The 27,774-nt window shown below is 40.6% G+C and overlaps 1 protein-coding gene across 1 annotated transcript in view; it reads right to left on the bottom strand.

Annotated features, from left to right (window-relative positions):
• The window catches only part of ccdc102a (coiled-coil domain containing 102A), a 42,504-nt gene extending 15,165 nt beyond the window's left edge, over positions 1-27,339 (bottom strand). The window contains exons 1-6 of the mRNA XM_042416646.1: positions 26,874-27,339; positions 25,399-25,803; positions 14,679-14,929; positions 13,752-13,860; positions 9,018-9,134; positions 8,000-8,209 (exon numbers count right to left, since the gene is read on the bottom strand). Of these exons, the coding sequence (XP_042272580.1) occupies positions 8,000-8,209; positions 9,018-9,134; positions 13,752-13,860; positions 14,679-14,929; positions 25,399-25,803; positions 26,874-27,236 (1,455 nt within the window). The 5' untranslated portion in view covers positions 27,237-27,339. The remainder of the gene's footprint in view (positions 1-7,999; positions 8,210-9,017; positions 9,135-13,751; positions 13,861-14,678; positions 14,930-25,398; positions 25,804-26,873) is intronic.
• Positions 27,340-27,774: the final 435 nt, after the last annotated feature.

Raw genomic sequence — 27,774 nt, 5'->3', positions numbered from 1 at the left:
AACGCAGCCTCCACACCAGAGACAGAGACTGGAAATCCACGTCTCTCTCTCTGGAAATTCATGAGACACGGACACGGAAGAAATTCATGAGATCACCTACATGTCTGACAGGACATTTTATGCTTTGGTGAACTGCTTAGTTTGTGGAGTGAGAGGAATGATGGAAAAGGGAGAAAGATGATATATGCATTAAAGGATAAAGCTGGCACTATTTTACTTTTTTCTGATTGTCAAAACCACCAATGTGTTAGTCTGTCGCTCAATACTTTCTTATTTCTCTACTCTGTCTGTGGCTCCCAGCTCAAAGCTGACTGGTTCCTACTGAAAGTGTAAATCTTTAAAAAACAGCTCACAGACATATGATTTCATTCTTAACAAAGGCTCAGTAATTTCCTAACACAGCTGGGCACTGTCGTTTTCAGCAAACATTAATCAAACAGGAGGAAGTAGTGCCTTTGTTGGGGACTATTTTCAGCGGCACATTGATACACATTTTGTTGGCTGGTTTGTATTTAGAATTTTATCACCTGCCTTATCCTTTAAAGGAATAATACAACATTATAGAATTTCAACCAAGACAATACTCTCTTCACTGTGATTGAAATGACTGAACTAATGACCAGTTTGATCAGTTACAAAAATAAATAAATCACAAACAATTTCGATAATAGATTGATTATTCATTTAGGTCATTAGGTAAAAATGTCAAATATTCACTGGTTTCAGCATTGAAGACTGTTACTGCCGATATTTAAATGAAATAATTGAATGGAATTGCTATTTTCTTTTTGAATAACGTCTGGTTATACCATCACTGCCTGGTATGAAATCACAGATTCTTATCGTTTGTGGTTCTGTGATGGTGGAATGAGCTACACAGCTCCACACGGTCTGCTGACTCCCATGGTGCATTCAAGAAATGACTGAAACTCAGCTCTTCCTCTTACACCTCAATACTTTACCCTTTTAGCACTTTGCTGATAGTTGTTTCTTGTGTACATGTCTACTTGCAAACCCTTTCTTTCTCACTGCACTAGTCAGCTACTTGAGAATTTGCACCACGGCTCTTTTGAGTCATCGTCCTCTAACGCTTGATTGTCTTGCCTTGCTTACAAGTCGCTCTGGAAAAAAAAGCATCTACCAGATGACAAAATGTAATGTGTGAAATTCTGAAATCCAATGAAAAATGAAAATTTTAATAATGGCAGGATTCCTCCAGGCATCTTTTGACAAATCTGACATATTCAACCTTTATAAAACTGACCATTTATAAACATGAAAAAGGCCTCGTCCATTTCATTTTCATCAGAATTTAGAAAAAAAAAAGAAAAAAATTATAAAACTGTATTTCAAACATTTTAAGTAAAATGTTGTTGACAGATTCATCACTAATGAATTGTTAGTTTCAGAGCAGGTTCTCCTTTTGTGATTAGTAGGTTTAATGTTTGCTTTTTGTTTCATTTTCTTCCTGTGTCTTTCTGTGCAGCTCCGTCAGCCCAGTTTCCCCTCAGGATCATTAAAGTTTCATCCACTTGGCCGACAGGACACCCCAAAATATCCACCTCCTAAGAAATGTGACACCTAAAAAAAGAAGCTGCTGATGTGAAAACAAACCTCGCCGTGACTTATCACCTTATTATCACAGTGATCATCAGTTAGCCAAATTAAAGCACCGTTTCTAACAATCATAGTGACATAGAAGATATCATGCACTTATCTGAGGTATGAAAACACGCTCACCGCCTTCTTTTCTGCAGAATGAAAACAGTGGAGTACAAGAAAAAATAGATAAGAAGGTGGTGGATGGACACAAATGCAAAACAATGCCAGGATGAAGGAGCGATCACACACACACACACACACACGCATGCATGCAGAGTCCTGGCTGCTGTCCCTGGCCAGTTATCTGTCAGGAAAAGGACTGATAAATGAAGCTGGTTTCTACTGTACGCCTCAAAGCGGACATGCAGGCCACAAACCTCCATATTCCCTGCAGTTTTATCATTTCAAGACTATGTAATGAATGTCTGAGAGGCCAGAGGAAGAGACGGAGGAGAGGAGGGAGGAGGAGAAGATGAATGAGAGGAGGGTGAGAGGCTGGGAGTCCCTGACTCTATTAAACATGAGGGATTACTGAATGATCTATGAGCATGAACGTGTGCATGTGTGCCTCTGTACATGTATGCGTATGGATGTGTGCTCATTCAGGTTTTTTATGCATGCATTGATACTCCATTATGTGTTTATGTATTTGTGCCTAATCTGTGTCCTTATGCTCACACACAAAAGCACAATTATGTGTATGTGAGTGGTTCTGTGTATGTGTGTGTGTGTGTGTGTGTATGTGTCTATGTTACGCCACACTGCCTGTTAAATGTTTCTCCTTGACTGGAGAGACCCTGAAGTCTGCCGCTACATCTGTTCCACTAAAATAAAGACACGCACACACACACACACACACACACACACACACACAAATAAACCACCGGCGTGTGCCCACAAATATGTTTACACATTCATCACCTTGACAAAAAGGTCTTTTAATGTGAGAAAAAAAAAAAACAGAGTCAGATGTGGAAATAACTGATGTACATATCTGCAGCTCATTTAGACTGGAGGAAACACACTTGCTTATTCCTGCATGCGCGCACACACACACACACACACGCACACACACACACAGCAGAATTGGGTTTATAATCAGGGCTGCCCAAGTGGGGGAGGGGCTTATGGGCACTGCTCCAACCGGATTGGTCAGAATAGATCAACTCAATAAAAGCCTGAACGAGAACGAAAATGAAAAGAGACACAGAAAAGAGAGAGCAGAGGACAAAAATGGTTAGAGGTTAGATGAATAAAAGCAGCAAGAATTAATATTAATACAGAGATGAACAGGAACACAAATGCTAAAACATACTCCATATATCCATTTATATGCACATTTACAGTATAGGTCAACAAATTCATTCTGAATAAGGCATTAATAGTGTGTCTTTTCATGTGTAGCATAGTAAACACTTCCATGTTATTCAGTAATGTGTAGATTACAGAGCATATTCTGCATGTCTATGCTTTATGCTGTATTGAATCAGTGTTTTTTTGTTTTGAGTTGTGTGTATTGTCTATATTTAGACAAGCATGTTATTCAGGGAAGTCCTTTCACACATCTGCATGTGTTTCCACTACTACTGCATATGTTATATGTAGTATAAAGTAAGTAGTACAAAGCCTTTTGTGTCTCCAGAGGGAGCTGTGTGAAATCTGATAAATTGCCTCAAGTGATGTCATCTGAGTCAACATTGGTTGGGGCTGGAGACTACAAGTTCTTCTGTAGCCTGCTCCTCATCTCTGCTGGAGGCTAGCAGCTCCAAGATATTAAATCCTGCACTGTTTACATCCGTCTTTGCTTGCTAGTAGTCTTCTTCTTCACTCCCTTTGTAGGCACATTATATGTTTCTTGGCATGTTACCATCACTGTAAATCAGTGGATTAGCATGAAACCAACAACATGATGTGTATACTCATGCAGGACACAATCTAAACAGGGACCTACTCGTAAAAATGTTGCTCCATAGCGCTACAAGTGGTCAAAAACACCACAATTTATTGCTGTTTGCTCTCAGGTTACAAACTGTTTTCAGTCTTACTTCTCATGCTTGCATACATGATATCAACTCCAGTTGAAAATATGAAACATGTTTAGATTTTTTTTTTACTTTTTTGAGGGTATTTTATGCCCTTATTATTGAGACAGTGGAGAAATGACACGCAACAAAGGTCCATTGCCAGAAATGAAGCTAACATTGTAGTTATGTAGCATGTGTTTTAACCAGTAGGCTACCGGGATGTGCTGTTTGTCATCTGTATTATCTGAGGATATGAAAATGACGGGCAGCGACTGGATCACATGACACCAGCTGACACAGACTGACACAGAGGCCATCAAGGTTATTCTTATCAGACTTCAAGTTAGTTAATGTGCTCCTGCATCATCTTATTTCAGAGAGAAGACAGGTACAACCTCAGACATCAAGAGGGGTGAGAGTGCATGAGACCTTTTTCACTCATTTATCCATTACAGCTCACTTTCAAGTGATGTCACAGACATCTGTCATCTCATTAGTAGTGAACTGAAGGGTCACTGACACACAAAGCTGAAACCGACTCAACCTTTAGTGCAGCGGCGAGGTGTAAAATCCCAGCAGCATGCATCACCTAAAGACGCACTACTGGGAGGTTCACAGCATCTTCTTCCTGTCTGTTGATAGGAAACAAGGGCTTACACAAAGTCATTCTCCCACTGATTCAAATGGTCCCAGTAAATGAACAACTGGCCACACACTCTCACTGCACTGATTCCATTTTTTGCCCTGAAAGACACCTATTTCCAAATTAGCCGACATCACAAGCAGTGTTACATACAGCAATGTTGAAATGCCAGATGTACATTAGGTAAATAAGAAGAATGAAACAGAATGTCAGACTGTATATGAACTGAACTATATGGTACAATTTGTTATGTTGGTTTTTCTCAGTAAGTTCTGCTTTCTTCTGCCTCTATCAGCACCTCTCCCTGTTTCTTCTTGTTTCTTTCTTCATCTTTTTCCTCTCTTCATCTTCCTTCCTCTCTCTCCTCTCCTTGCCCCTCTCCTCTTTCATCTTCACCACACTCATCCTCTCTCATCTGCTCAAACATAATGTCTGCAATAATTATTCTCGCTTCCTTTGATTAATTTTGTTCGAATTCTTGCCCTGTGTGTGTGTGTGTGTGTGTGTGTGTGTGTGTGTGTGTGTGCGTTGCTAACTGCAGCATTAAATAAACCTGAGAGCTTCATAAATAGCCCTGTGGGATGGGTGGTAATGGGTGCCACTTACATTGACAAACACTTACAGTGCATGGCCGTGCCACCTGACCTGCCGTTAATAGGGCCATTTAAGCAGACCAGAGATCATCATGTACACACACACACACACACACACACACACACACACACAGGCAGCTTGTTCTCATTGGAGCAGCTCAGAGTCACGACATCATTTCAAAATTCATCAACTGTCTGACTCAGTAGGATGTAGTAGACGCTGCTTATTTACCTTTACATACCTTTAACAATCACAAGTTATTATAGGTCCACATTTCCTCACACTTCTGCTCCCTCCCTTCACATGTTCAGCATCATTACAGTATCGCCACGTGAGTTCTGTTGTCCGATCTAGCTTCCTGCATCTTTCTAACATTTCCTCCAAAATCTGATCTTTTTTTAACTGCAAAACTCTTGAGAACTGTGATCCATGTTTAAATGACATACCCATCAGATTAGAACAACTCTATATTCTTGTCTGAGTCAATACAACCTGTCCAAGCTTCAACTTCAACACCACAGCAAACCTCCTCACAAGATCCAATAGAAGATTCCATACTTCATAACCCTGCATCTCTACATAGGTTGCCTGTACATTTTTGAGCACATTTTAAAATTTTAATGATCACTTTTAAGACACATCGTCTGAGTAAGTGTCTGGCTTACTAACACTATGCAAGTAATTCCCAGGCTGAGGATAAAACCCAGAGGACACCAGAGCCATTATTGTGATGGACTTGTGTTTATTCTGTTAAGGAACTGGTGGTTTACAGACAGAAGACAGAGAGATAAGTGGGACCACAGCTCAACTTTACACCACTTACGCTCTCAGTAACTATAGATTTACCACCTAGAAGCCAACTGGTGTTTTAGCAACACCATTGGGAGCTTAGAGGGACACCTTATACAACATATTAATTCACATTTTACCCATCATTTACAGAAAGGTGTAGCCACCTCAAAAGATTGCTTATAGTAGGTTCTGGACTGCCTTCACCCTGCCAGGGAGGTGCATGTTAGGCAAACAACCCCACCTGCTGGCCAGAGAGGACTTCTGACACCTTATTGAATCTCCAGGTATTTTAGCTTTTGTATGAGTAACAGTCATATAAGTTACAGTGAATTGCGATGCAATAAATGCAGGTTAACAGTGGTTAAAGACAGTAACTGTGATTTTCTAACAAGCTAAACAGCACACTCACTAATTAATACCCCAAAGGCCTAAACTGACCTCGAATGACTCCATCAATTTAATCACATTTATCACTTGTTGTGTTGCCTATGAGGTGGAGGTGAGATGACACAGTGTGCCTGAGATTTTAGTCATTTTAAAAAAGACATGAAAAGATCTGGATGTATCCTCTTGTTTGAGATGCATTCTGAGACATAACGGCTTTAAGGTATTTTGTTGTTGTAAATTTGGATATGAACTTGCTAGCAGGGCTTCTTGAAAGGCTGTAGTTGAGCTTTTGTATCTTTCATGTATTAAAGTCCCAGTTTTAGGTGCATTAAAGGATATTTAGTGATTATTACAACTTGGGTCTTAATTATTTTTGAAGACATTTGCTTTTTTTCATTTCTGTTGTATAAGTTTATGAGGATCCTCAGTTGAGGGTGTAATGTATTAACAGTGTTTAGAGACATTAAATCCCTCCAGTGGATTCTGGGTCTTCACTAGTGTCTCCTACCTGTTGGACATGCCAGAAAACACCTCAGGAGGAGGGCGTCCCAGAGGAATGTTGATCACCTCAACTGACTTTTTTCATAGCCAATGAGCAGCAAGCTCCCTCCAGATGTGTGAGTTCCTGGCCCTGCTTGTATGTGTGATATCATTCTGTTTGCCGTTATCCAACGTCTTTAACCATAGATGAGGGTTAGACCACTCCGTAAATTGAGAGTGTCACCCTCATGCTTTGGTAGAATCCTTTAATCTATAATACCAGTTGTGGTCATGCATCAGACTACAACACCTTCTTCTTCTGACATACACAAACACAATCATCAGTAGGAAACTTCTGGATGACACCAACCTTCATCTGCAGGTTTGAAGCAGTAAAATTTTATGAAAACACTGAAGTTCAATGATTCAGTAATGAACCATCGTCAGTGTGAGCGCAGCATAATGTTTCCCCTGTTACCAACACCACATGGGCACAGACTGATGTATACTGTAGAAAGGACTATTAGAGAAAATTGAACGGTTAGACACAAACACACACAGATGAGTGGTTATACAAGTAATGTGTGTGTGTGTGTGTGTGTGTGTGTGTGTGTTTTGCCTTAGTAGTCACACATAAGACACAGGGGACCCTGGTGTCACACATCACACACACACCCACACATACACACAATAACTGTTCTATGACTCTGCCTTTGATACCTTTCATCTATCACACCTCTAAAAGATAGATCACAAATGACAAAACACACAAAATATAAACTTCTAGTCTTACTCGCTCCCCTATTACACCTCCAGGGTGTGTGTATATATGTATGTATGTGTGTGTGTGTGTGTGTGTGTGTACACACGTGAGTGTGTGTACACGTGAGTGTGTCACAGTGTGACACAGAACATCAATCTGTGCAGTAGTAGTGATGCCCAAAGCCCCGGCTGTGGTTGAAGATGATTCCACTATCAATCAACCTGTGTGTGTGTGTGTGTGTGTGTGTGTGTGTGTGTGTGTGTGTGTGTGTGTGTGTGCGCACATCTGTGCATGCAGTGTCTTAATCGCTTGCCCTGTTTCTCATTCTCTGTCCAGATCAATACCATGGTTTCAACACTATACACAAAACACAATCAATCTCTCTCTTTTCTCAAACACACACACACACACACACACACACACACACACACACACACACACACTTCTGACAGTGTTCTGGAAAGACAAGGTCAGGCACAAACTTCTAACATATAAAGTGGGTATGTTTTGGTGCAGTATGTACTGTAATTGGTTGTACTACTTCAGTGTTACATGGAATTTAAAGGAGTGTTACAGTTGATTTAAATATCAGGTTACTTCCTTTATTCTGGGTTGTAATTAACTGGAATTTTCCTTTAAATGCAGCTGCTCAATTTGGCATGGCGAAAGCATGAGCATGGTTAGAAAAATTAAAAAATATCTTGTCCCGCCCACCTTGTTTCTCTCGAACAGCTCAGTCTGGATGGCCTTGAGGTCGGTGTCGAGTGCAGAGGCGGCCTGCCGACGTTTCTTGGCCAGTTGCTCCTCCAGGTCTTCAGCCTGGGCCCTCAGCTTCTTGTTGTCCCTCTCCAGTGCCAGTTTCTCTGTCTCCAAACGCTCCCTGCGACCCCACTCTGCAGCATTCTCCACCTGCAACCTCTCCATCTGACGCCGACACAGAGGCACCCAGAGAGCAGAAAGAGAGTCAGGATGAGGAAACTGAATTGATTGGTTTATTTTAGGTGGTTATAGGTATGTTATTATAGAGCTGATAGTAGAGAGATGACAGGAGAGAAAGATGTGGAATGACATGCAACAAAGGTCCCGGGCCAGACTCAAACTTAAATGACTATTTTTACATTTCTGTTTATGTATGGGTTAAACAAACTAGATACAAGTCTTGTTTAGTGAGGTGTTGGTAGGTGTAGCTGTTTCCTCCTGCTTCCAGTCTTTACACAAAGCTAAACTAACCACATCCTGATTCCAGCTCTGTACTTAACACACAGACATGAGACTGATATACATCTGCATTTCCTGAACTAGACTGCTACAGCTGACTAAAACAAACAGTGAATGCCTGCTTGCCACATTCTTACTTAGTTTGGACAGATGATTGTAGAAAGCACCGAGAGGCAGTGCCAAAATACTGTCACACCGACGATACTGAGACACTCAGTCAAAAATATTATTTGGTTTTGTAAATATTGTCGAACTCTAATATGTTACATGGACCATTAACAAGTGCAGATGGTTTCTATTCATAAAGGTGAGTGATGTCACTTCTCAAAGCCTCAAAACTACAATCTCCGTAGTGTTCATGTTGTTGTCTTCAGCTGAAGGATTATGTGGCTCTTCTATGTTCTGATCCAATTAGGTGGCCCATTTGGCTTATGAAACCCACCCTGAACCCCACTGAATCATACAATGCTCATCAATAAGAAAAAACCATCACCCCACAGTCCTGTCTCCTTACCTCAGCTCGAAGTTCAGCTAGCTTCTTGTCCATACTGGTCCGGGCTCCCAGCTCATCTTCCAGGTCTTCAGATATGCGACCTAGTTCATCCTGGTGCATTTCCTTTAGCAGGTTCAGCTGGACAGTGTTAGGAAAAACGGGGTTATTAAAAGGGCTGGGTGTATTATCTTGCCCTTTACTGTTCATGCAGCAAAATCCATACAAATAAGTATTAAACCATAAAAAATAACATAACATTATACAATACTCATAACATTCCCATCAGCCTGTGCTATTTTTGGTATTTAGTGCTAATTAGCAAGTGTTAGAATGCTTACACGGGTGGTGAACATGGTAATACTGGAAACACGCCCTGCTAACTTATATCCGAAGCTAACGTTAGCTTACTGAGAATAACAAGGGCTGCACTTGAGCTAACATTAGCAACTTTAGCTAAACTGTGCTAACAGTGCAGGTATCATAACCAAGTAACATTAAACTTAGTGAAATATTGTGACAATAGTCTGACTCAGTGCGAGTCCTGGAAGAGAGCAGGAGGTGAGCCAACTGTCAATCACAGCTGTCAATCAACACCTACACAGCAGACATCAAAGCTACTATAAGTCTTCAAAACTTATTAATTGAGCAATAATTTCCAAAATGACCACCAGCACACTTCATAGAGGGCCTGAATTTACAGATTGAGACCATAATGACTCAGTGAAAACAATGATTGACTTAGTGTTTCTAGAGAGAAGTTGAGGCTTTATGAATGGGAGTCAGATGGAGGATCTAGCGGCTGTCGGTGGTATTGCACTTTAAGATGCTTCCACACTTTCTTCAATTTCAAGCCGTGGTTGTTGCCACTTTGGCCTAAAGAGTATCCCTACTGAAAATCAACATGCTAGCATGGTCAATGTTAGCAGGTTAGTATGCTGATGTTTAGCTCAATTCACCACTGTTCCTGAACACAGCCACATAGAGATGTTAGCATGGCTGTAAGAGCCTCAGGCATTTTCCTGTGTTGGAATGTTAACCTTGGCTACATGCCCTTGAATGTACTTTTTTACAAACCTAAATAAAAAGTGCACATACCTTTTCACAAAGCATATTCTAAATCTGAATCTCCAGCATGAAAAAAACAGAAGTGCTTAGTACTGAAATGTCAAAGCTGCACTGAACCAAAGTTCTGGTCTGAAGAAGAGCAAGGACATCAGACTCCAGTGTTCCATTCAGAAACATGACATCTTTTTTCAGGAAAATGAAACTAAACTACAAAATTTCACTATTCAGGATGTAATTGCTTGACATTTACAGTGATCTATAGATTTGTACGAGAAGACATCCCCTATTCCTTCTTAAAAGCTGGCCATTTCTGGAACCAAACATCTCCTGTGATCTGTGAGTATCTGGGACAACAAGCGTGTAGATAAGGATGACCCAATCTCCTTTATCGATCCTTTTCATCCTTCCATGTCCTTATCTGATCATTGCATCTCAGCTTGTGTCTCGCCTGCCTCCTCTCCACCTTCAGCACTTCACCGTATCCTGCTTTCATCTCCATCTCTTCTACCCCGCTTATCTTCAAAACACCCATCATCACCATCCACACATCTCTCATATCTTCGGGCCTAGCCCCCTGCTTTCTTTCCCTTTGCTGGTTTTATCAAACTGATTTGGTCATTTAGTGAGCCTCTCCATGAGACCTGTGCTTGTTATGTCCTTCCCCTCTCTCCTCTCCTCTCTGCAGGCCTGAACTGCCCTCGTGTGGTGTAAGACTGAAAAAACATCAGCCATGTTTCAGTCCTGAGTGCTCATGTCCACACTGTTATCGAACATCCAAAGAATGTAAAAGTGCACTGAGATATGTTAATGATAGCCTGTGTGTTTATCTTACCTCCACTAATGCGAGGTAAATATTGAATAATATTACAGCAACAGAGGAAGGATTATCATCATTTTATACTTTTACACCATACTTCAGAACTAGAGAACTGCTTTACTGTCTGTATAATAATATACCTCTATACAATCTTTCTATATGCTACTAGGCTGTTATGTTGTGTTATCTCATTTTTATTAAACTTGTGAACAGTCAGTAACAGTTAACAATTTTTACCATCTCATAAAAAATAATTTAGTTTAAAACCTTCTGTAAAGCAGAATTGAACCAAAAGTTATGTTTAACAATCTCCTTGAAGAGAAAATACTTTTTTAAAAATGTGATTTGGGTGAGACTATGATTAATTGCTTGTTATATGATATTTTTAGAGAAATAACCTTCATCTCTAATGACTTCCTCTGAGACCTGAGTTATGTTTTAATAAGGGAACCTTTCTTTGTGTGTTTGATTCCAATGGTAGAACCTGGCAGCAGAAACACAGTTCTTTGTAGGGTTGCAACCAACAATTATTTTCATTATTGATTCATTTGTAGATTGTTCTCAGTCAATCAATTAGTTGTTTAGTCTATAAAATGTCAGAAAATATTTTTAAAATGCACTTTATAATTTACCAGAGTCCAAGGTGATGTCTTCAAATTCCTTCTTTTTTTAACAAACAGTCCAAACAACAATATTTGTATTACTGCATGAAAACTGACTGAAATACAGCCTACCTCATAGTTTTCTATGATATTTTGTGCAATGTGTACTTGAGTTGGATAGATTTCCCTCATCAGTGTCACTACTTTCAATGTTTTTGTCTCTTTTCGTGCCTCTGCCAAGTCTGCTGTTGATCTGGGAAGGATGTACACAGTCATGTGTTCAATATGTATAATGTCACATGTCTTTTTGTGCTGCATGACTCTCAGAAACCAGAGACATACAGTAAAAAGTCCTCTATGTTTGATGAGCTGCTACCCCACTGCCAGCTACAGTTTTAGGTTTGAGTCAGATTTGTTTAAGAAGCACATTCCAAATCCCTGAAACCAATAAAAATCAAACCCAACCTGATCAATGTTTGAGGTTGGAAAAGTAGAGGAAAAGTAGAATAGTATCTGGTTGGAGGTGTTAAAGAATTTCAGTCACTGCTGGTGAGTTCAGTCTTCTAGTTAGAGGACTTGTTCAGGAGAATATTTTATAGTTCACTTTTTTGGCTTGGCATAATCACTTTTAGTTGTGTTCAGGTGTATTTTTATATACTATCTAGTGCAGCAGAGTTATCAGTGAGATTTAAAGGGGTTCAGTGAGATTCATGCTTCCTTGAGTCATGAAATTTATGTAGTGTAATTATTGATCCCTGGCAGGAACGTGGCATGGAACTGTAAATTGCAAATAAACTCTGCACAAATAAAGGCTGGTCTGGTAAAAAACATCGAAAGGGTAGAGTTACTCAATTAGCTCACATTTAAAATTCAGCATAAAATTACAGCACTAATTCCTTCATGTTATACTACTGTGCTGCAGAAATACTGTTTCCATTCACTAGTTATTTCCTGTTATCGATTTCTGTTATGCTACTGTCAGACATACAAGGAAATGTCCACAGGAAGTGTTCAGTTTCATTAATGGTAAGTTAATAGTGATAGAAATGGTAATAATTGGTGAATGAAAACGGTATTTCTGTTGAAAAAAAGCAGCAGAATGGTGAGTACGCCATTTTGTACTTATGGATTTAGTGCTGTGGAAATATACATTATAAAGAATTTATCAAGACAAGCAATGAGATAGGAGGAAGTGTTATGTTTGTATTGAGGTGGAACTCCACAGATTTCACACATCAAAGCGTGTTTCCAGGTGTTGAGGAGTGCAACTGCATATGTGAAAAAACTGTGGCTCCAGAGGGAGCTATGTGAAATCTGATAAATTGCCATAAGTAATGTCACTTGAGTCAGCTTCAGTTGGGGTTGAAGACTACAAGTTTGAAAATGAAACAGATCTGGGGGTGTGAAGTCTCTGCTGGAGGCTAGCAGCTCCAGGCTACATTAGCCGCTACTAGCATAACACAATCTGTACAGTTGAATGAATCAAGTTGAATTGCATTATGGGTGATATTGGTGCCAGGTTTTGACAAGGAAGAAGGATCAGTGAGATAAAAAAAGATCCCTTGTTTTGCTGCATAGTAATACATCTGCTAAATGCTAATATCAGCATGCTAACACCTTAATGACAAATGCTAACATACTGATATTTACCATGTTCAACCATAGTGTGTTAGCATACTGTTGTGTTATACTGTAAAATACATACTAACATTTGCTAATAGCACCAAACATAAGCAGAGGCTGATGGGAATGTGATTAGTTTTGCTGGTCATAAACCAAAAAATTGGACAAATTAAAATTTTGACTTGATGAAGGCACTAGATGAAACCTTCGGATCACGGATCACTAATTAATTACAGTTCATCCTGAGAGGAACACGAACGTCTGTCCCAATTTCACTGCAATCCATCCAATAGTTGTTGACACTCAAAACCACAAATGTGGACCTCATGGTGGCGCTCACTAAAGTCAGTAGGATACAGTGTCTGGGACCCATGAGCGTCTGTACACAATTTGATGGCAATCAATTCAATAGTTGTTGAGATATCTCAGTCTGACACACCTAACTGACGCTAGTCTGACCTTTTATCTCAACTGAAAAGCAAATCCTTCACTTGCCGGCAACATTAAGGCACAGAAAGTTGACAGAGTTGCCTTATTTGATCAAACACTACCAGTTGATATTGTTAGTGGATGATAATTTGTCAGACCAACATCTAGGTGACCCTTCTGCCAGGTGAGGAAGTAGAAGTGACCACATGGAGGTCTCACCTGTTTGAGGGCCTCCTGTTTGCTCTTGCTGAGCTCCTCATATTTAAGTTTCCACTGACTGAGTTCAGCCTCCAGCCTCTCAATGCTCCTACTCAGAGCGAGCTTGTCTCTGGGGATAACAGGAAGACACAACACACATTAGTGAATTTCATACATCATACTGCTATAGTGCTTGAGTGGCTTATTATGTGAGTCAGCAAATGTTTTCAAAATGGATATTTCACATTATGCAATCTCACAAGAAAGCCTGTGCAGTTCAGCAGGGACACACAGTATCCTGGAAATCACTAATGAAATGTTCTGATGATCTGCGTCAGTCCTTCGTCATGATTTCAGTACACCATACTTCATACTGTTTGAGCTTTATTATTAGAAATGAACACGTGACCAGCCATCCATGGAAACAGATTTTTGTATTTCACGGCAGAGGATGGAATATGTTAGTACTGAGTGTGACAAGGCCTGGCTTCAGGTATAAACAAATCTATTCTCCTCTTTTCCAACACTCACGACACTCATGTTTTAGCACTTTGCTGGCATTTGGTCATCATTTCAGGGTACCAGTTGTAAAGACTAAAAAGTTGCCATACTTTTTGTTAACTAGACTCTAGCAATGTTTTAGACTTGGGGTGTTATATAATCTGGACAGGCTGGCTTGCCAGGAGATTCTTCCCCAGAAGGAAGGCATGCATTGTGTCTGTTTCCTTGTTCGTGTTTTACTACATTCTATGTTTGACTATTGTTACTGTTTTTGTTTCTTATGATTGAAGCCACCAAATTTCCCTCTCGATAAAGATTGATTGATTGAATAAGAAAACATCTGATGTGTCTCAGTAATTTTGCTGGAACTGCTACACCTGTTGTCATGTCATACTTTATATCTCTGCTACAGCCCAGACAGTTTAGGATTGTGTGCGCCTCTCTTACTCTCTCTCTTTCAGCAGGACTTTCTGGGACTCGTCCAGACGAAGCTGCAGGGCGTTGAGTTTGCTGGAGTCTTCCTCTGCAGTGCTCATGTCATCCCACAGCTGCCTGCTGCGTTCCTGTCGGCTCAGACCGCAGAACGAGCGTGAGCCAGCCGGGTTAATACTGCCGCTACCACTGCGACTCTCCCAGGCCTCCTGAGCGTCACTGCCCTGGGCCCTTGAATGCAGAACTGACTCTAGCAGCTCCAAGTCCTGAAAGAGCAAGAGAGAGAGGGGGAGGAAAACATTAGACCACAATACCAGGTTAAAAACAACTACAATAAGTACAACAGGTCAAAGTTGAAGCAGGAAGTGGGTTTGTTCAACAAATCTCAGCCATTATCTTGGTGAGTATGATGTAATTGCTAACAATAGAAATGATGGCCAAAACAAGGAAAAGAGAAATGAAACAGACATAAATTAAATGGGAAAATATGTACGACACTGATGCCAGACACATGGAACAAAAAGCTAATATGGTATGTATTAATTAATTCCCCTCAGTGCAATTACATTACATAACAAAAATGTTATGAACAAATCATAAGAAGGCATTTGATATTAAAGTAGTCAAAGTTGCTCATCAAATTTGACATATCTACAGATATGCAACACATAACACATGTAGCCACTTTTTAATAACTTGTCATTGTGTGAGCAATATGGACAAAATCCTCTTTCGTGGTATTAGTAATTTCATATCACAACCTTGACATATATAATCAAAGAGTAATGTTTCAGGAAAATCTGCTAATAAACTGAATTGGATAAAATGATCAAACAGAAATGTCCGTTTTTGGCAAATCCAGTAAAATAAATACCTCTCAAATGAAGAAACATCATCACATTAATGCTAAAATGCTATAAATGTTTGCTTCAATGGCCTAGTAAATCCAGAGATAGGGATAGCAACTGTACCACGGTATAAAAAGTATGGCAACATATCTGACAATACTCAAAGTCATATTGTCTTAAAGGTTTACTCATGCTAGAGGCTTGGTGACATGAAACTACTCTCAGGGCTAGTTGGTGCACTTCTGTAGCTGGTGTAGCTAACAGCTAACACACTAGCAAACTGGGAACACAATGGCGCTAGCCAGTCACAGTAGCTTTCAGAGAAACTTCCTTTTTTCTCTACACTGTGCTGTTTATTCCCCACCTGACACTTTGCTGTCAGAATTACGCATCAATTCATTCAATAAAGAGCTGTAGAAGAAGGAAAGAAACTCAGTGAGCTAGATTACTCTCAGTTAGCAAGCTTGTTAGCTCGTTAGCAATAAGTTTTCAAGACACACACGCACACATACAGTTACCAGTTTATCGGGTACACCTAGCTACAACTAATGCAGTCTAATGCAATAAAGCAGTAATATCATACCCTTTTAAAGAGGTATCATGTTCAGCTTTTTTTGAAACTGCTTTCTGGTCAATTTGGACGCTGTAGTTTGTGGTGCTGTTGAGTCATCCTTTATAATGACATGTTTCTAATCTTTCAAAACTCAACATGAAGGGATTTATTGCAGGGCTATATTTGTTTTAGCTATGTGTACCTAATAAACAGGCAACTTAGTGTATTAGTCATTGTCCTGTTTGGTAATGGTATAAAACTACAGCTCTTTAGTGGAGCAGTTTATACTCCTACAGATGAGGTTAAATCAAACTGGATGGTGCAACACAGCTAATAAGCTACAATAACTGGACTCTCTGGCTCTCCATCCCCTAAAAGGTCAACACCCTCAAGACACTTTGCCATTGGTCAACATCAACTCAATGCAAAAGATTTGAACAGATTTACTTCACCCCTGTGAGTGAATTCTGATTGCGGCAATTCAATTAGATTAATTGATTCTGGCGCAATTTACCCAGTCTTCTGGTGTGAGCACGCCTTTATTGTCTGTCCCAAAGTCTTATCAAAGGTTTTTCAGCAGTTTTAGACACAAATACTGTAGATACATAGAGTCAGTGAGGAAATATCATATAATCACATTGGTGTAGTGAACTGTAGTGGAATGTTGTGCTATACAGTGGTCTGTGGGAGAGGTTACTCTCATGAGTTTCCGATTCCATGTCCCTTAATCCTTTGAGAAACATTTATCCTCCAAACATTTCATAACTCCTTAACAGCATCAGCAGGCATAAAGGCTTCTTTTCAGTCTCTGTCCCAGCAAAACTAGCCTCATCTCCTGTACAGACTAGTACGAAGCTGCCAGTTTTTGATAGGGTTGACAGAAATGTGGGCCTCTTTTGCAGCAATATTTCTCTTGTGTCCTCACTGTTCTCCACCACTCCCCGTGTTCCCCCTTACCAAAGCTGCAAATCAAACTGTTTTTTTTATCAAGAAGATCATCTAAAATTTCTGCTAACTTGCTTTCACAGCAGAACCCTGAACCCCATGGGTGGGTTCTCATGACCAAACATTTTCAAATCTCACTTTATTTAATGGCCTTAACAGAAATTAAATTGGAAATGTTGAGCTTTTCCTGCTCCCCACAGTAAATCTGTCTGCTTTGGCACTACTACAGTAAAGATCCAAACATTACTCCACCCTGTACACACATCCACACCATCTGCTAGATGTAAAATGTGAGATCTCCATCTCCCACAGGCTTCATAACACTGTGTTTCTTTAAGATAATCACGATGCTGCTCATAAATATCTAATTCTGAGAGTTGTAAAGGTATCCAAGGACAAAAAATATAACATGATGGATGCTATGAGAGCTTTTTATTAACTGGCAGCAGCACAGAGCTCCTTTGTGCTGCAGTGACAGGATGGAGATAGAAATGCACATCAGGCATTTGATGTTTTGATGCATTTTAATATGCATTTTTGTTAATATGATGATATCTTTAAGAAAAAGAAAACATTTTATTTGGCACTACATTCCTTTTTAGAGGTGCGTAACATGTTAAAACGTCTTTAGTAGCACTAATCAGATGAACTGTAGCTGGACTCATTTATATCTGCGGTGTTAGTAAAAACCACGATAAACTAAACATTGTGGTGAGGCAAAACTTTGTGCCCCTGATGGTAATCTGCAGCAGGCTCAGTATTCCCAAAGGAGTCTGCACTTACCACAAACCATTCAACACTGTAAGATCTCTGCTGGTACACCCTAAACACAGGACCCCCCCTGAGAGGAAGACTGGATCAGTGGATGACATAATATTTATATGTGCATGAAAAATGTTCCAAGAGCTGCCATCTGTTCTTAAACGCACATTTAATCTGTCTGATTCTGTACTTCCTCCTCCCTCTCCAAGGATTAACTGGCTCTGATACTAAAGGTCTTTCAGCAAAGGAGGTGATTTTCACATTCAACTGTGACACTAATTGTGTTCAATTCAGCACATGTTAAAATTGGATTAAAAAATGTTTATCCTAGTTCAATATTATTTTCTCACTTAAGGAATATAAACAGAGTAACTAGCCAATTAGTCTCTCATTGTTCTATTATCATTACAACATCTTAACAGCAGCGAACTGTTCAAATTCTAAAATCACAGCTGACTGACTGACAGACAACAGACAGGGATCAGCCGGAGGCAGCTGTCAAAAACAGTGTCTTGCATCTCACCTTTTCAATCTCAAAAAAGTGAGCAACTAACTAACAAAAAAGCAGTCTGATCTTTAGAAAATGGTTTAAGACTGTACATAAGGATCTTTAACACAAGCTACCAAGCAGTAGATCAGCTGTAAAAACTGTTTTCATCTGTGAAATAACATTAGCTAACACTCTATACTGCTTTGTGTCATGATATGTTCCATTACGTTATCCTACTTATCTATGTGCACTACGTAGGCCTACACAAACACACAGTATTAGACATTAGCTAACTAAATGTCTGACATTACGCACCAATATAGTCTTCCAACTTTCCACGGACAGTAACCCAGACAGGTGCACATACTTATAGGGAGATAAATGTTGAAACAACAGTACCTCAGTGTGTGTATCACCGAGGTCTAACAAAAGTGTTGAATGCACTTCCTTCCTCATAAAACACTCCACAGGGTACCTTTAATTCTCTCACTTAAATTGAGCTTTACATTACAGCTGTCAAAGACTGGAAAGAAGAACCTGAATGAGGCTGAATGAACACTACAAACACACCAGACCAAAAGCACTCACACAATCCACTGGGAAGAGATCAAAGGTCATCAGCTCCTGACTCTGACCTCCTCACTGAAGAAGAGACTGGGAGATGCTGTTGACACTGCTGTTATTATGTGATAGACATACTTTTTAAGTGTTGAAAAGTCTCCTCTGACAGAGTCTGATTGTCAGCATCAGGCTGTTAAAAAAATCCATAATTAACTTGAGAATTATTTTAGCCGCATGAACTTCACCATAAAATGTCATTACAAGTCATTAAGTATCATTGGAGTATTTTCACATCCGCTAAATGCGACATTTCTTGGGATTATTTTCATATCTGTGGTTGCTGAAGAGTTTTTTTTTTTTAGCCTGATGATGCTTTCGATATCTGGAAACAAAGCTGTGATGCAGCTGCTGTCATTACAGGTGATCCCCAACAGAGGGACCCAGCGTGTAACACATGTCTGTCAGACAATCCACACGCCTGTGCCACATGTGGAAGTACTCAGTGTGTGTGTGTGTGTGTGTGTGTGTGTGTGTGTGTGTGTGTGTGTGTGTGTGTGTGTGTGTGTGTGTGTGTGTGTGTGTGAACCAGAACAATGGAGGGAGACAGGAAATGAGGCTGTGCTGTGTGCGAGCAACAGTTTCTCCAACGTTCCAAGACCACCTCTGCTGCCGCCACTGACAGACACATAATCATGGTTTACTTGGAACGCTCGCAGCCTCAAAGTGTGTTTCTCTGCCTGTGTATTAGTGTGGATGTGTTACCACGGAAACCCAGTCTGAACTAGCTGAAGGTCACGTCTGATAGGCAATGACACTGATCTTCACTTACTGCTATTTTAACACAGACACCTTCATTATGAGGTTACGGCTGGTGTACACGTAGTATGCTTGTGTGCGTGCGTGTGTGTGTGTGAGTGTGTGTGTGTGTGTGAGTGTGTGTGTGTGTGTGTGTGTGTGTGTGTGTGTGTGTGTGGTGAGAGTATACAATTGCCAAGAAACACAGAGGGACCCACCACGGCTATAAACACGCACTGGTAGCTCAGTCAGATCCAGAGTGAGGAGAAAACACAGGAGGTCAAAGCTGTATGTTATCAGATGGGACAACAGAGTGCTACTGCTCAACACTGAATCATACCACAACTGTTCACTGTGCTTCTTATTACACAGAAAAGTGGGTCATTGATTTATAACAGATATGGAAGAAACGACTTAGGGGTCATTTTTGGACACTCAACTAAAGTTTGATGCACATATGAGGACAGAGAGACAATGGGCCTCATGCAAGAGGATGTTCTAATAGTAAGATCCAGACCTGTTGTACTAGTCATGCAGAGATAGTCTGCCTATCTTTACAATGGTGAAAACACTTGTAGGGATGCAACTAATGATTAGTTTCATTCTGGATTCATTTATTCTCTCAATCAATTATTATGTCTTTATTTCTTAGAGCTCAAGGTGATGTCTTCACATGTCTTGTTTTGTCCAATCAACAGACCAAAATCCAAAGATATTCAGTAAGCATGTAAGCTTCAAATCCTCACATTTGGGAAGCTACAACCAGCAAATGTTTGGAGTTTATCCATTAAAAAAATGGCTAAAACGATTAGCAAAGTAGTAAATAAAGCAAAATGAATATTCTGACAGGTGTACAGAACAACAAAAAACAAAAACAAGAACTGCGTTGATGAAAGGAAATATGGTAATGGATGGATATGGAAAGCCTTACCACCTGCGTTATAAACAAACTGAAAGTTTAAACACAAAAGTGAAACTGTGGCTTAAACAATGACAAATATATGAATAATGAACGTATGTATCCACTGGTCACATACAAGTACACTTACTGTATACATGTATACTCACTCTCATACACACTCTTACATTTAAATGTCAATACATACACAGTCATCTAAACATACATATATACACAGACATACAGTAAACATATACATACATACAGAACTGGTTTTATCTGAATTTAAAAGCCTCACCAGGGTCTGAGGCTGCAGCAGAGCTTCAGCTAGACACCAGACTACACACGTTACATCTGTTGCCGTGCTTCTTCTTATGTAACAATGTTTATCTGTATGGTTTATCTCAGATGGTCTACTTCTGCTTCTACTACATCTACTGCTGCTAACACTCATACTGCTACTACAGCTTTTCTCTTACAGAAATGACTACATGGTATATTTCATTTCTTAGTGTAGTGTGGGGAAGTGGTAGGAAATCTTGTTTATTTGTTTGTTATGCAGATAAAAATTGAAATTGTGGACTGAAAATCAGACTGTAGACTGATTGTGCCACCTCTTGGATAACGATGTATACTAGCTTGTGTGAAAGTGAGGTGGGCAAAGTTGGGGTTTTAAAAAGTGAGGGGGACATCAGGCCCTTGCCAGCAGCAATGACCTTTCAATGTCATGATCAAAAGTAAAATGGGATCCCATCTAACTTTACCTCATCCCTCACCACAGGGACTGATCCCCACTGGCTGCTGTTGAGAGGACATCACAAGGACAAAAACTAAGTTTGGAGGATTGTGTCCTCTTGGATAGGTCATATCTGACTATAATGTATTTGCACCTTTTGGAACACAATCACATCATCATCATCATCATCATCATGTCATTTTCCAGGACAGAATTCCAGTCTTTCCAGGAACTACTGCTATTATATAATTCTACTATTACTGCTACAACGCTAACAGCTAGTGATACAGTGTGCAGTAGAATGCAACATGTGCTTAATACTCCAGCTGTGAAGCCTCGTCAGCTAACACTGACATGTTTACACAGACTGAGAAGAAGACCAACAGAGGTTTGTAATATTCAGCGTAGCCAGCTGTCAGTGCATAAACAAACCAATCAAAGAAATAATACCAAAGACAAAAGAAAACTCCATGTGCTAAATCCAACCGCGAGTGACCGAGGGATCTCCCTGCAGCTGACGTCGCTCCTCTAAAAAGAACTCCGGGAGCTGCCTGAACAATTTATGTTCATCTCTGACCTTTTCATGTCATCACCAAACACAAGATTTATGTGTGAATGTGGCTGAGTGCTTATAAACGTTCCCTTGCTGCATTTTTTTTTTACTTTGTGCCATTGTGGCGATAGATACTTTGTGGCCATGCATCTACACAGGTGTTTTCCATTACACTGGCTCATTAATCTGATTACACCTCCAGCCAGGTTGAAGCTAGGAGGAGCTGTGCTGGAAATACATGCACACAAAACTGCATGAACCAATGAGAGTAAGTTGTCGCACCCTAACAGGAAAGTCAGGAACATAAATATCAAACGCAGTTCGCCCTGAGACGAGGACTTATCAGGCAACATGAGTGACAACAGCTGTGTGTGTGTGGACTGTAGATATATAGAGCTTTAATCACTGTACTACAGGCCGTCCTATCTATATTTTGCATCTGTGTCTCCTGAATAGTGTGTATTCATAGAAGGAAAACAGTAGAATTCCTTCTCCTTCTTCACAGACCTTTGAAGACAAAAACAGTGACATAAAAAACTAAAATGTTATATGTACATAAAGATAAGTCTGTATCTTTGAAGTCAATTGTCAGTAAATTATAGGCAAGCTGCAGGTGAGATGCTGCACTCAGATGTCATAATCACTTGGAATAACAGCGGATCGTCTCCGGCATGCCGACACACAGCCAGGACGTGTCAGAATGTGTCTGGTGGAGATTGGGGGGTTATAAACATTTTCATTTTAGTGCTACATATTTGTCTTTGTGCTAATAAGACATCCAACAAGCATCACCTCCTAAAACTATTCATTCATTCATTCCTGGTGAAGGTTTAGAAACATGAGGTCATGTGACACTCTGTACCACTACCTTCTGTCCCTCAGCGCTGTCTGTCAGACGGTTTCTTTCATTGGTCTCTATGAAAAACCAAAACATGTTTCTGGGATTTACTGTCCATATTCTGTGATCAATGTATATCTACTATAGCACTTCCTACTGGTAAATTACTACTGAATAAAAAGTAGCTTGCTATTAGGTTTTACAGTCATCATCAGCTCAGTTTGTAGCTGTGATCTCTGCTGTGTACAACCATCTACAACCCTGCCTGTCCATTCTCATGGCCTGCCTCTCAACTAGCCTCAACCCTCATGTCATATCAGATAAACCATAATTACCAGTTTCCAACCTGTAAATGCTGTTCATGTCAACATCCAAGTAATGATTACAACCAGGAAACTCTTCAGTCATCATTCAAGTGAATTAAGACTAAAATGTAATGGATATTGTGTTATATTGTCAATGGACAGTGTATCTGACTCTCACATGATGAATTACACAATCATAGGACTCTTCACCATCTCTACACTCTATCCCATGATGTGAATGTGACATTGGTCTGTCGAGTTGCTGATGCTTAACCTGCAGTGGTCTCGGGCTTGTGAGAAATAGTGGACCATCCCTGTACAGAGTATGGTTAGGTTGTACAGCTTCACCTTCAGTCATTTGCGTTGTTACAAATCTCAATGTGATTTTGAAAGAGTCCCAGGAGTTTGTTTCACTATATTTTCAGCATTAAATGGGCTCCACAGAACTATCCAGAGAGACAAAGGCAATGGTGCTAAAATATGGCCCATAATAGTACTTAATGCTAACATCCAGTACAAGCTGGAATTCTTTTAATGTGCGTCTTGTGTGTCAGTATGACCAAGCCAGAGCAAGGCAGCAGATCCATTCTGTGTCTGTGAAGAAGCTCCAATAGCCTGACAGAGAAGAAGTACTGCAGTCCTCAGGTACCAATACTGGTACCAGTACCCAATGATACCTTTTTTCAATAGTTTACTCTTCTGTAATAACAAAGTAATATGTAATAATGTAATACTACTTTGTTATTACAGAGAAACCATATGTAAACATATAGATATCCATATCTTAAGGTAGGATTAGTGGGCTGTTAAACCAGAAACAACAGGGCTAAGCCTTATTTTCTATGGGCTACACACAGCGCTGCGTGGCTATGCTAACGATGTTAGCCATGCTTGCTAGCTGCTAGCTGCGTTGCAGGCTGGGAAAATAGGTCCGGCAAGTCTCTTCGTATGTGCAGGTTGGTGCTCCTGTCAGTGTCAGAGCCTCCTTGTGAGATGCTTCAGTTGGTAAATGTGTGTTTTTAAAAATTATTCCAGGGCTGCGTTCACTCTCAGTCCCACAAGGTACCCAAATTTGGCACCGATTGATCTAACATGAATCGGTACTTGGTAGTACCAACGTAATTCGGTCAATACCCCATGAGTACCGAGTTCAGTAATCAACCCTAGTGCCCACACTGCTTGTGTCTCTTAAATAGGACGCCCCACACACACACACACACACACACTTTTGAGGAGCGATCTAACACAAGTACCACTCACTGCAGCATGCAGTTCAGGGCCTGTGGGGTTTTTTTTGTCCATCTGAGGTTTGACAGTCGTGACCAAAGGCACACGCTGAACATAAACATATTTCATTTTTGAAGATTGTAATATAATATATATATATATATAATATATATAATATAACGTGGTACAAGCACATGAGCGTTGTAACACTTTTTGCTTCATGCTATACATATCAAACTTTGATCTACTTGCTAGATTCATTTTCTATTTTTATGATCGTGTACGTGACAATAAAACTTTCACTTACTCAAAGGCACAACCTGCTGGTGGAAAAACACGCAGCACATTCACAAACATCAATACTGCATGAAGTACTTCATTATGAACACTGCAGCCTAGAAATTATATTACACCAGTACATGTGGAGTATAAACACTGCCTGCATATATGTATAAGCTTGATACATGTAGAATTAATGGCAGAGCTGTTGTGTTGGATTGCATTAGATTGCACAGGTGTACCTGATGAACATCCTCACAATAAAGCAGAGAAAGACAATCAGCCTGCATTTTAATACATCTACTGCACAACTTGTCATTTCTAACAATCTCCGTATCTCTCCATCATACTGATTCTTCACTCAGACTAGAATTTCATCAGTTGTGGCTACTTTTGACTTGTTTCTCTTGGTTTTAAACGATGACTTACACATGACCACATATAAATATAAACATATATACACATGTAAATATAACTTAGAGGAGTATTGTGTCCAGGTTTTATTCATACACGTGTACAAACTATGAAAAATTGCACAAAGTCAGAGTTTCTGAACTTGGGAGAGGCACACAGTAGACACAGTCTGATGCCAAAACAAACAGGTTGAATCCATTTCCCTCTTTATAAAACATTTACAAAGTAGAGTTTTTGAATAGTTTGAAACCAGTATTGTTTATATCCATGTTTCTAGCTAGCTGTCTCCTTCATTCTCAGCAGAACAATGTAAACCATTGGCTAGAATCTGTTTCAGGTTACCCGTGTGCTCATGCATGTACATGTGCACCCTCGTGCATGTACTAACAGATCACAGGCTACAAACAAAGTGGAGACCAGGTCATTAAAACAATGCTCCATAGCACCGCTAGTGTTTGAATAACCACAGAGTATCTATAACACAAGCAATGACATGAAACAGTCTAATCTAAAAGTGAACTGCAGACTCACCTTTTGTTGACCCATCGTTTCTGTGTCCAAGTCCACGTCCCTCACAGGTTCTGGTTCTGGAGACCCAGGTGGTCCCTCTGCCACCCGGTCCAGCTTACATTCAGTGTGGACCTGAGTGGAGGAGGTGGAGGAGGCCGGGGAGGAGGGAGGGATGGATGGAGAGGAGGAGGAAGAAGCACCGCGAGGCGGGTGGGCCGGGGAGGAAGAAGGAGAAGCGGTGGTGGTGGCTGCGAGAGGAGTGGCGTGGTCGCCGTGGAGACGCAGCGCCTCCTGCCGTAGTGTCTCGTTCTCTGAGGCCAGTTCCTGACGCTCCCGCCGAACACTGGTCAGTTCCTTGGTGAGGGTGTCCAGCCGCTGCCTCAGCTGACGGACTTCGTCGCGTGCACGGTTACGCTCCGCACGAACCTGGTAAAACACAGGAGATGATCGAATCAACCCCAAACCCACCGGTGCCTACTGAAGATGTACATCTTTAAAAAACAGCTGACAAACACGATGTTTAACTTGAAAAAAGGATCAATTATTTCATACAACAGCTGGTCACTGTAGATGTCATCAAACATTACTCAAGCAGGAGGAAATGATGTATTTGTTGGGGACTATTTTCAGCGGTGGATTAATCCACATTTAGTGCTCTAATGTGTATTTTCAGCAACAGGATGAGGTGTGTGTCAAAAAATACAACAACAATGGAGCGCTATGACTCAGAGGAATAAGATATATCAGACAGATCAATTCATTGTTGGTTCGGGTCTTTTGATGGGATTTGCTGAGAGTAAAGATTATGTGATATCATCAGCCTTATCCTTTTACTTTAGGAAAAATTGTGGTTTTAGTTAAATATTGAATTATTATTGGATTATTAAATAATTAGTCCACACGTCCGGCCTCATGCTTCAAGTCATTCTTTTCCTGAACCCAAAGTTCTTTGAGTTGCCTAAAAAAAATATCCATAAAATATTCATCAGACTTTACTCACCAGGAGCAGAGAGACATGCAAATGAGATGTTATATGAAGAGGATTTTTAAGAGACAGTTAAAGGTATCCTGTAGAGTTTTTGACCATTAGTTACGCTATGGGGGCTGTGGAGCAGGGTCCCAGTTTTGTTAGTTCTCATGCACGAGTACACAGCTGACATGATACATGTTCCAGCCAATGGTTACACACTATTCCACTGATCTACAGGAGGCTGTAACACACAAAGAAACACAGCAGTGCACCAGAACAGGCAGGGAAGACTGCTAGCAAGTAAATTACAATTTATTTATTTATTTAATTATTTTAAATCATTTGAATCTCTTGTTTTAATCTCTTTTTTTTTCATTTTTATCATAATCTGAAGCTGCTCTTATCTTTCTACTAGAAATTAAAATGGATTGAATAACCACATGTAACGCTAAGAAGATGAAATTGGGGGTATGTATGTTATGAAACATCATATCTTGAGGCGTTACTATAGTAACACACAGCCCACCTTGCTCCACTTCTCTCTCCAGTTGGCCGTGCAGTCTGACCACCACCTCATGGTCTTCTCCATCTGGGCCGCCCTGGCCCGAGCCTCCTCCAGCTCCCTGAGCCTCAGCTCCTCTCTGCTCTCCCAGTCGGCCCCGGCTACATCGCCCATGGCCCCCAAGGATCCCAGCCCGAGGCCTCCCAGCCCAGGCGACAGCAGCAGCGGAGGGCTGGAGCTGGGGGTTCCTCCGGTAGGGCTGGGGGTATGGGTGAGGCTGTCCGGGGAGCGGATCCCCCTGTCAGACCCCAGACCGAGGCTGCACAGCAGGCCGCCTCCGGCCGACTTGCCGCCCTCAGACAGGTGGGGGCTGGGTGTGTGGTTCATGACTGAGGCGATGTGTGTGGAAGAGGACAGTGAGGAGGATGAAGGGGGTGGGGGGGTCGTGAGCGGAGAGATTCAGGAGAGTATCATCCTCTTCAGTCACTGATCAGCCTGGAGACAGAAACACAGCCACTTTAGATAAGAAGAAAAGAAAAGAAACCTAACACACATGCATGTAGATCTGCTTTCTCCATGTGCCTTGTAAACTTGCTCTATCCCAGGACTAAAACAAATCAAAGCTCAACACAAAAAAGAAAGAATCTAACTTTAGAACAGAGAAACAGTCCAAGGAAATCATTGACAGACACTGTGCTGTCTGCTTTCTGAAACTAATAAATCCAAAGAGAACCTGGACAGCTGGTACACATGACTGAAACTTAAACTACTTCTTCTGCTTAATGGAAAGCAGCTCTATGCAAAACACAAACTAAACAGCTATGAGAGCACAAACACACACACACACACAGAGGAACGAATCTCAAAGTAGAAGCTGAAGGCCGAGCAGACACTGTACAGACGGAGCCTGATCTTAACTCTGAAT

This window comes from Thunnus maccoyii, chromosome 1, assembly GCF_910596095.1.
Source record: "Thunnus maccoyii chromosome 1, fThuMac1.1, whole genome shotgun sequence".
Lineage (NCBI taxonomy): Eukaryota > Metazoa > Chordata > Actinopteri > Scombriformes > Scombridae > Thunnus > Thunnus maccoyii.
Note: the sequence above shows the minus strand (reverse complement) of the source record. Positions and strands in the feature narration are given on the sequence as shown.